The following is a 9,179-nucleotide window of genomic DNA, read 5'->3' on the forward strand; positions in this document are numbered from 1 at the left end:
CAGTATGTCTTGCCGCGCAAGTCAGCCTGCCTGTCTTGTCACTCCTATCCCCTTCCTCAGTTTTATGCTCTTTTTCCTTTGTGGCTTTTGCTGAGTGTCTGTTTCTCTGCAGTAACTTGGAGGGCTTCCTAGAAGAGTTTGCAGATATTGCCAAGGAAGATCAGATCAAGAAGCTGCATGACATGCTGGGCCCACACATGCTGAGGCGTCTCAAAGCTGATGTTTTCAAGAATATGCCATCTAAGACGGAACTTATTGTCAGGGTGGAGTTGAGCCCCATGCAGAAGTGAGTGTGAGGATGAAGAGAGCACCTGCTGTTGAACCCCTGTTGCTCTGTTCTGCTGTTTCAAAGAGGATGCTGAAACAGCCTCATCCTCACGATAGGGCTTTCTACACAGTGGATAGGAGGAAGATTTCCTGCTGCCACTCTAGCAGAGGGAGGACTAATCCTGTGCTCTGGTGTAAGGGATAAAGAGATAGTGAATGCCACTGGCAGAGCCTAGGTAGCTGGCAGGTAATGCCAGGAGCTGTGCAGAGTTTAGTAAGAGAGTATGTTAGTCATTCTCATGAGGGCTGTCTGAGTTGTAATTTTTTTTCTTTTCAGGAAATACTATAAGTACATTTTGACAAGAAACTTTGAGGCACTGAATGCACGGGGTGGTGGTAACCAGGTCTCCTTGCTCAATGTTGTTATGGATCTGAAGAAGTGCTGTAACCACCCCTACCTCTTTCCTGTGGCTGCTATGGTATGTCCACGTATTCTGTACAAGCAAGTTCCCTGCTGGCTGTTATCAGGGAGCCAGTTAGCTCCCTAGCAAAGCATGGAGGGGTTCCCCCTTCCCCTCTTTCTGCTTCTATGTTTTTTTCGTCCTGTCTTTATGTAGACCCAACATGCTGGAAGGCTTTTCTTTTCCAGTGTCTTTGTATGACAGGTAGGAGCTATCTTGTGACTCATGCAAGATTCTGAAGACAGTAAGAGTAGGGACTAAGTCAGTAAGAAAGAGGAGGGCATCTAGGAGTCAAATTGCAAGAGAAGAGGCACAGGGTAGCACTGATGTTTCATATAAGTAGTGCTACATGTTGTGGTTATGCCAAGCTAAATGACCAGACATGAGTAAGCATCTGACGAAGACAGCTAGGGACTAAGACCAAGCTACATCCCTTCACACTGTTTTCTTACCCCACCCCTTACTCCCTTTCTTTTCTCTTTTTCTTCTCAGGAAGCTCCAAAAATGCCAAATGGCATGTATGATGGTAGTGCTCTTATTCGAGCCTCTGGAAAGCTGCTGCTGCTCCAGAAGATGTTAAAGAACCTTAAGGAAGGAGGTCACAGGGTGCTTATATTCTCTCAGGTATATGGGGAAAAACCTTAAGGCTGGGAATTCTTTTTCTGAGAAAGGAGCCTGTTGATCTGGTATCCCCTTGTCCCTCACTCTTTTGTGGTGGTGGTTTTCTGATATGCAGATGACTAAAATGTTGGACCTTCTGGAAGACTTTTTGGAGCATGAAGGGTATAAATATGAGCGGATTGATGGAGGAATCACAGGGAACATGCGTCAGGAGGCTATTGATCGCTTCAATGGTATGGAGTCTCCTACTTTCTTTGCAAAATGAAAACTGTTGCCTTGTATGTGCTTAGCGGTCAACATGGGATTGTTGTGGCCCAAGTCTTCCATTGCTCTCCTGGAAATCTTAAATTAGTAGTGATTCCCCCTCAGGTGATGTGGGTCAGATACAAATCCTTGTTTGAGTAACACACTTTCCCTTATTACTTTTGTTCTCTCCTTTTATCTAAGCTCCTGGTGCTCAGCAGTTCTGCTTTCTGCTTTCAACTCGAGCTGGGGGTCTTGGTATTAACTTGGCCACAGCAGATACTGTGATTATCTATGACTCAGACTGGAACCCCCACAATGATATCCAGGTGAGTCTGAATGAGACCACTCACTATGGAGTAATCCTGAGGAAGAGGGAAAACGAAATCATGAGGAGGAGTGAAGGAATGTGAGACTTCCCCTCTAGAAATATGCAAAATTAGAGCAGTGAGGATGGGTAGAGACGGGAAGTGAAATAGTGGAGGGTTCTTCTAGGGCCCAGCCTTCACTGATGTTAAGAGCCAACATGAAGGCAACTGGGAAACTTGGAGGTAGGCGGGGTGTTATCAGACTACTACTTGTGTAGCTCTGGACTGTTCTGAGCACATCTCTTTTCTAGGCCTTCAGTCGTGCACACAGAATTGGACAGAACAAGAAAGTGATGATATACCGCTTTGTGACAAGGGCCTCAGTGGAGGAGCGTATCACTCAGGTGGCCAAGAAGAAAATGATGTTAACTCATCTGGTAGTGAGACCAGGGTTGGGCTCCAAGACAGGCTCCATGTCCAAACAGGAACTTGATGACATTCTCAAATTTGGCACTGAAGAGCTCTTCAAGGATGAGGCTACTGAGGGGGGTGAGTGCCTGGGAGTAGAACTGAAGGAGGTGGGGCGGTCTGGCTCCTTATTTAGTGAGCGACTGTAGGCACAGTGCTGATTATAGCTCTACAGAGAGATCTAGGGTGGTATTCCCTTTCCTAGTCCCCTGAGATCCACACAGCAACTGTGCCTGTGCTCTTCCTTCAGGGGATAACAAAGAAGGTGAGGACAGCAGTGTCATCCACTATGATGACAAAGCAATTGAGCGTCTGTTGGATCGAAACCAGGATGAAACAGAAGATACAGAACTTCAGGGCATGAATGAGTATCTCAGCTCCTTCAAGGTGGCCCAGTATGTGGTTCGTGAAGAGGAGATGGGGGTGAGTATGAGGTGGATGTCAGCTAGCATCTTCTGCTTAATGATGTAGGATCAATTAAGCAAATTGAGCTCTGATGCTTTTAAGGGCAAGCAGGCATGTATCTGCTCAGACAGGTTGGGATTTGGAGCATAGGGCTCTAAATTTGTTACCTCCCTGTGGCAGGAGGAAGAGGAGGTTGAACGGGAGATCATTAAGCAGGAGGAGTCAGTGGATCCTGATTACTGGGAGAAACTGCTGCGTCACCATTATGAACAGCAACAGGAGGATCTGGCCAGGAATCTGGGCAAGGGCAAACGTATTCGCAAGCAAGTTAACTACAATGATGGCTCGCAGGAGGATAGAGGTACAAATCCACAGGAACCTGAGGGTGAAATGGGTGTAAGTATATGTTGCTGGGAAGTAACGGAGTAGCGTCTCAGGCTCACGTGCTGTTTTTCTTTCAGACTGGCAGGATGACCAGTCAGATAATCAGTCAGACTATTCAGTTGCTTCTGAAGAAGGAGATGAGGACTTTGATGAGAGGTCTGAAGGTAAGTTCTGGTGAAGCCAGAGTTCCTCGGTCACTTTCTCTGAGTGTGGGAACAGCTGGGACTTGATTTGGGTGATTTATACGCTTTGTGGTGCTGTTCTGCAAGGGAAATATTCACACAACAATATGCTGTGCATTGTCTCTCCTCCTTAGCTGCATTTCTCTCTTCAGCAGCTCGTCGGCCTAGCCGCAAAGGCCTGAGAAATGATAAAGATAAGCCTCTGCCTCCCTTACTTGCCCGTGTGGGAGGGAACATTGAGGTAAGTAGAACCAGGGTAGGCGTTTGCATCCTAGCTGCTTCTGTATGGCTCTTGCCATATCTGTCTGTCTTCTCCATTCTAGGTCTTGGGTTTCAATGCCCGCCAGCGGAAAGCCTTCCTCAATGCTATCATGCGCTATGGAATGCCGCCTCAGGATGCCTTCACCACTCAGTGGCTTGTTCGGGACCTCCGTGGCAAGTCAGAGAAAGAGTTCAAGTGAGTCTGCATTAGGCAGGGATGGAGGACTGGAAACACCTAGTCCCTTTGGCGAAGAACGAGAATTGGGCCTTTTCTGGCCTTTCCTTAGAGACTACATTTCCTTAATGTATTAGCTGATTCTTTGTGGAGGAGTGAAGTATAAGCTGGGAGAGACTAGGGGGTTGTTCCTAGTTCTCTTCCTTGGATTTGACTCATCAGTCACCAAAAGCAAATGCTTTTAGAGGAGCAGCATGGCCATGCAAGCATGTAATGAATACTCTCCCTGAGTCCTTTTTGGGCTTATGGTTGTTTCTGGCTCAAGACTCCGAGTCAGCTCTGTGTCCTTTTTGTATACAGTAATTCTGTCAGGAAATTCTCCCCTGAAGGAGCCTGGAACCCCAGAACTTGTGTTGCTGTGGGTTAGGAGTCTTAGTGATTTCCCTTGCATGTTGGAAGGGGTCTGATAAACCAGTTTAGCTGGAGACATGCATTATAGTCTAATTGCTTGTCTTTTAACTGCTCCAGGGCCTATGTGTCGCTGTTCATGCGCCATTTATGTGAACCTGGAGCTGATGGTGCAGAGACCTTTGCAGATGGGGTCCCACGGGAAGGTCTTTCTCGACAGCATGTCCTTACTCGCATTGGGGTCATGTCACTTATACGCAAAAAGGTAGGTGCCTGGCAGAGCAATGTAGCCTTTGCTGCCTATACCGCTTTAGTCACTGGGGTCCTGAGCTAGTGAGTTACCTCTCCTTTCACACCTATTTCTGTTGTGTGCTGAGTGGTCTGCCTCTTCTGGTTTAAGGACAAGCTTTGTATGACTCCTCCAATGATACATCTTTCTCTCCTCTCATGCAGGTGCAGGAATTTGAGCATGTGAATGGCCGTTGGAGTATGCCAGAACTGGCAGAGATAGAGGAGAACAAGAAACTTTCACAGCCAAGCTCACCCTCCCCCAAAACTCCAACTCCTTCGACGCCAGGGGATACACAGCCAAATACGCCTGCCCCTGTCCCTCCACCTGGTGAGAGCTCCCCTCTTGTACAGTCTTGTGTCCTGACCTCATCCTGGCTGTTCCCCTCACCGGAGCTGTGGTGGTGGGGTCTGGGGGTGGACGCAGATCAATTTACCTCTCATGTTAGGAGGGCTGCCAAAGACATGTGCAAGCCCTTAAAGGCAAGAGAGGACACTAGTTTTCCTTGGATGAGCTGACATCAGTGAGAAGAGAAGCCCAGCATTTGTAGTGGGCAGAAAAAGGGGGGTCATCTTGAGTGATGTTGGTCCCATTTTAATGGGCCTAATCTCTGGGAGCAAAGGAGATGTGTGCTTGGTAACAGTGAGGGGAAGACCTTACTGATGGCTTCTCTTCTTTTGTCTGCTATGCTGCTCTGGGGTGGGGAATACACAGAAGAAGGAGTAAAAGTAGAAGAAGGAGCCAGTGCTAAGGAGCAAGGAGAGTCATCTGAACCAGAGAAAGAGCTCAGTGCCTCTGCTACTGAAACAGAGGTCCCTATGGAGGTGAGTGGTAGGTTGCTTATTTGCCTCATGCAATTGCAAATGTCTCTACTTCTGCACCCTCTTCTGTGTCGTTCAGCTCCTGAGACAGAGGTGAGTTCTTGGAACGATATTTAAAGATAATTCTCAGGTCCTCAGTGTTGGCCTGACAGTTTCGTGCATCCTTGCTTTCTAAACTACTGTGACTGTCTTCTGTTGCTATGCACTGCTTTACCTCGCTTCTCACTGATTTCTGTTCTCAGCAGTGTGCCCAGCCTGTGGAGACACCGCCACAGGAAGCAAAATCCCCAGTGAACCCCACAGAAGCAGATGAAAAAAAAGTAGAGGAACCAGAGGTGAAGGAAAGACCAGATGAGCCAATGGAAGTAGAAAGCAAAGGTATCTCCTAGGGAGGTTGCTTAATACCTCGAACAGCAATAAACCCCCCTCCCTCTCAAATACTATTTTCCTAAAGCTGCATCTTTGCTTCAGCCTGAAGAAACAGGCGTAAACGTAGACAGTCAGTGGGGCTATTCCAGGACTTTGAACAGGGAGTTAAGGAACGGTATTAGGTTTCACAGGCTAAAGAACAAAACCTTGGGCTTGCCATGTTCCCCTACATCTCATGTTCCCCTTCTCTCCTGCAGCTGATGTGGAGAAAGTGGAAGACAGAGCGCCTACTGAGAATCCCCCTGAACCTCCTATAATCACTCTGGATGAGAAAGGTGAGTCATGATAATTCCATTCTCTTCCTTTAAGCTCTCTCTTGCAAGGATTCCTTGTGGGTCCAACTTGCTGTTTATCTGCCATGTTCTTTCTAACGATTTCCTGTGTGTACAGATGAGAAAAAGGATGATGATAAGAGAGATGTGGTGATGCTGCAGAATGGAGAGATGCTGAAAGAGTCAGTAGATGAAAGGCACAAGAAGGCAGTAAAGCAGCGCTTCATGTTCAACATAGCAGACGGTGGCTTCACTGGTATGGGAAATCTTTATATGCTTGAACTTGTTTATATGCCCCTGCTTGTGTTCATGAAATAACTTTCAGCTGTTCTGGTGTCTCTTGCCTTTCCAGAACTACACTCCCTGTGGCAGAATGAAGAGCGGGCTGCAACTGTTACAAAGAAGACCTACGAGATCTGGCATCGGCGTCATGACTACTGGCTGCTTGCTGGGATTATCAAGTATCCTTACCCTGATGGACCAGTTCTCTCCCCTTGTACATAAACTATCATGGTGAAGGTGACCGTCCTGGGTCTGACTGGAGTACATTAAGTGAGAGAATGTTTTATTTTCTTTCACAAGAGTGAAAGATGGGAGGAGGAGTTTCCTGCCAGCACAGTTAAGACTTAGCAGGACATAGTTCTCATTCCTTTTCCTTGGCTCCTGTTCCTCCCCTCTCTGCACCCCCTTTCCCCACCCGCTCTTGAGAACTGTATCTGCCTGGGCTGTGTATTCCCTTGTTATCACTGCCTTTGTTTGCCTGAGCTCATCCCATCTCAGTCATGGCTATGCCCGTTGGCAGGATATTCAGAATGATCCACGTTACGCCATCCTCAATGAACCCTTCAAGGGTGAGATGAACAGGGGTAACTTCCTGGAAATAAAGAATAAGTTCTTGGCAAGGAGATTTAAGGTAAGGATTTCTCTTCAGTGTGATAAGTACCTTTCAGACAGCTGGACCTCTAAGAACCAAGAGCTTGCTGTTCTGAGTTTCTGCTAAGAAAGTGAAGGCTTCTGCAGTGCCTTTCATTTTAGGGGAAAAAATATGCAATATCTCTCAGGATCAAGCAGTAGCTCCATGATAGGAGCTCCCTTTACTCTAGAAATGGTATTGGGGAGCTTGGTTCAGTGCGCTCTCTGCAAATGTTTATTGAACAACTGGTATGCCGGAGGTTTAAGGTTCAAGTGGCTGTTTCCATCACAACTTCTGCTTGGTGTGCTACAACACACTCAATGTGCCTAAGCAGAACTTAGAAACACCGCATGGATTGGTGAAAGGGTTGTCTTCAGTCTCAGCCTATTTGGGAGTGACCATAGCTTAGTTCTGGGAGTGATTTAAGACCAACCCAAATAAAGGCCATGTAGTTCTCAGTCTTTGGGCAAAAAATTAATTCAGTGTAGTCTGGCTGATCAGTTCTGCACTAACAGGATTCAAATTGATTTCTCCAAATGTCCCTGACATGCTTAACAGTTTTTTAGACTCTCCCTGTAAGTAGCATGGGATACTTCTCACTCAGGTTCAAAGAGAAAGCTCCATCCCCCTTGCTCCATAAGGAAAGAGTAAAATAGCAAACAACTTGGTCTTTAAAAAGAATCTGAGGAGGAATGAGAATCCTAGAGGATTTATGGTATTCTTCTATTAAACTAGATGTAGCCTGGTTTTCTTGTGTATCTGGCCTAACTTAATGGAGCCCTTAATTGTTTTGGGCTCTTTAGGCTTTACTCAATATAAACAGAAGCTGGTGAAAGGAGGTTCAGCTGCAGAATCTCACCTGATGAGATAGTGGAGAACTGGATCAGGAGAGACTGGGGCTGCAAACAGACTGCTCTGCAGGCAACTGCTGAAAGACTTTCTCATTCCTGCCCCTTCTTGCAGCTCCTGGAGCAAGCGCTGGTGATCGAGGAGCAGTTGCGGCGAGCTGCCTATCTGAACATGTCAGAAGACCCATCTCATCCATCTATGGCTCTGAACACACGTTTTGCAGAGGTGGAATGCCTGGCTGAGAGCCACCAGCACCTATCCAAGGAGTCAATGGCTGGGAATAACCCAGCCAATGCTGTGCTGCACAAAGGTAATAGAGTGTGTTACACAAAAGTGGGATAGATATTTAGCATCGCTGTCCCCTCTGGTCTTTTCCCTGTGGGGTGTTGCTTTCCCCTCTGAACAGATGTCCCTTTTTCTTCCAGTTCTGAAGCAGCTGGAGGAGCTTTTGAGTGACATGAAGGCAGATGTGACTCGTTTGCCTGCCACCATTGCCCGTATCCCACCTGTGGCTGTGCGCCTCCAGATGTCTGAGCGCAACATCCTCAGCCGGCTGGCCAACCGCAGCAGTGAGCCCCCCCCACCGCCACCTCCCCAACAAGTATGTACCCTCTCTGGTCAGTAAGCAGAGTTACCTGGGGGGGGCGGGGGCTCCATTGGGAAAGCCAGGGGCCATTGACCAGCCATTGAGTCTGGGATCATCTTCTTTTGCCCTACAGGTGGCCCAGCAGCAGTGAGTCCCTGGCCCAGTGCTGTTGACCTTTCGGCCAAGCTGAAGTGACACCCCCACCCTACCCCTTCACACTCTACCCCTCTGCCTGACATTCCTGACTGGGTGCTGTTTCCCTCCATGGAAGCTGCTGCGCAGGTCTCTGGGAGGAGAAGAAACTCCTTCCTCTGCAGCCAGCCCGTTGGAGCAAGGAGTGTGCTTAGGAGAGAGGGGGATGTTATGATAGACTCTGTATATAGTGACTGGAGGCCTCAGCGCCATGTCTGTTACACGGAGAACCTGGCTGCGTTGCTCGCTGCCTGTGCCTGGAATTCCAGTTTTCGTTTTTAATTTTATTTTGAGTTTGTTTACTGAGATGAGTGTGCAGGCAAGACCAAGGAAAAGCCAGGATAGAGACAAAGCTACCTCCATCAAGATCCTTTTTAATACAAAAACTGACCGGACTTGTCCACTAATAAGCAGCTTGAAGACAAAAACAAACAAACAAAAAAAATCAAAAAACAGAGCAAAACCTTGGTAAAACTGAAAAATAAAGTTTCCTTGTATTTTATTTTGTGGCCACTATTTAGCAGAAGCAGGGTGGGGTAAGCACTCTGCCTTCCCCTGCCCTGAGAGCTATCACTTACCTCTCCCACTGCTACTCCCGATGTGCCAGTCACATCCTCAGGCTTCGGGGGTTCCCAGAGAGCTGTG

At 47.5% G+C, this 9,179-nt stretch overlaps 1 protein-coding gene across 1 annotated transcript in view; it reads left to right on the forward strand.

The window, feature by feature from the left end:
- CHD4 (chromodomain helicase DNA binding protein 4) overlaps window positions 1–9,036 on the forward strand; it is a 20,781-nt gene extending 11,745 nt beyond the window's left edge. The window contains 23 exon segments of the mRNA XM_009586056.1: window positions 1–2; window positions 113–286; window positions 605–746; window positions 1,221–1,352; window positions 1,465–1,582; window positions 1,797–1,921; window positions 2,212–2,449; window positions 2,619–2,791; window positions 2,954–3,134; window positions 3,235–3,321; window positions 3,492–3,580; window positions 3,663–3,796; window positions 4,304–4,448; window positions 4,637–4,802; window positions 5,187–5,296; window positions 5,539–5,686; window positions 5,920–5,997; window positions 6,113–6,250; window positions 6,347–6,455; window positions 6,775–6,907; window positions 7,871–8,066; window positions 8,182–8,357; window positions 8,476–9,036. The exon segment at window positions 1–2 is cut by the window's left edge and continues 129 nt beyond it. Of these exon segments, the coding sequence (XP_009584351.1) occupies window positions 1–2; window positions 113–286; window positions 605–746; window positions 1,221–1,352; window positions 1,465–1,582; window positions 1,797–1,921; window positions 2,212–2,449; window positions 2,619–2,791; window positions 2,954–3,134; window positions 3,235–3,321; window positions 3,492–3,580; window positions 3,663–3,796; window positions 4,304–4,448; window positions 4,637–4,802; window positions 5,187–5,296; window positions 5,539–5,686; window positions 5,920–5,997; window positions 6,113–6,250; window positions 6,347–6,455; window positions 6,775–6,907; window positions 7,871–8,066; window positions 8,182–8,357; window positions 8,476–8,493 (3,012 nt within the window). The 3' untranslated portion in view covers window positions 8,494–9,036.
- Window positions 9,037–9,179: the final 143 nt, after the last annotated feature.

The sequence above is a fragment of the Fulmarus glacialis genome, unplaced genomic scaffold (assembly GCF_000690835.1).
Source record: "Fulmarus glacialis isolate BGI_N327 unplaced genomic scaffold, ASM69083v1 scaffold23559, whole genome shotgun sequence".
Taxonomy (NCBI): Eukaryota; Metazoa; Chordata; class Aves; order Procellariiformes; family Procellariidae; genus Fulmarus; species Fulmarus glacialis.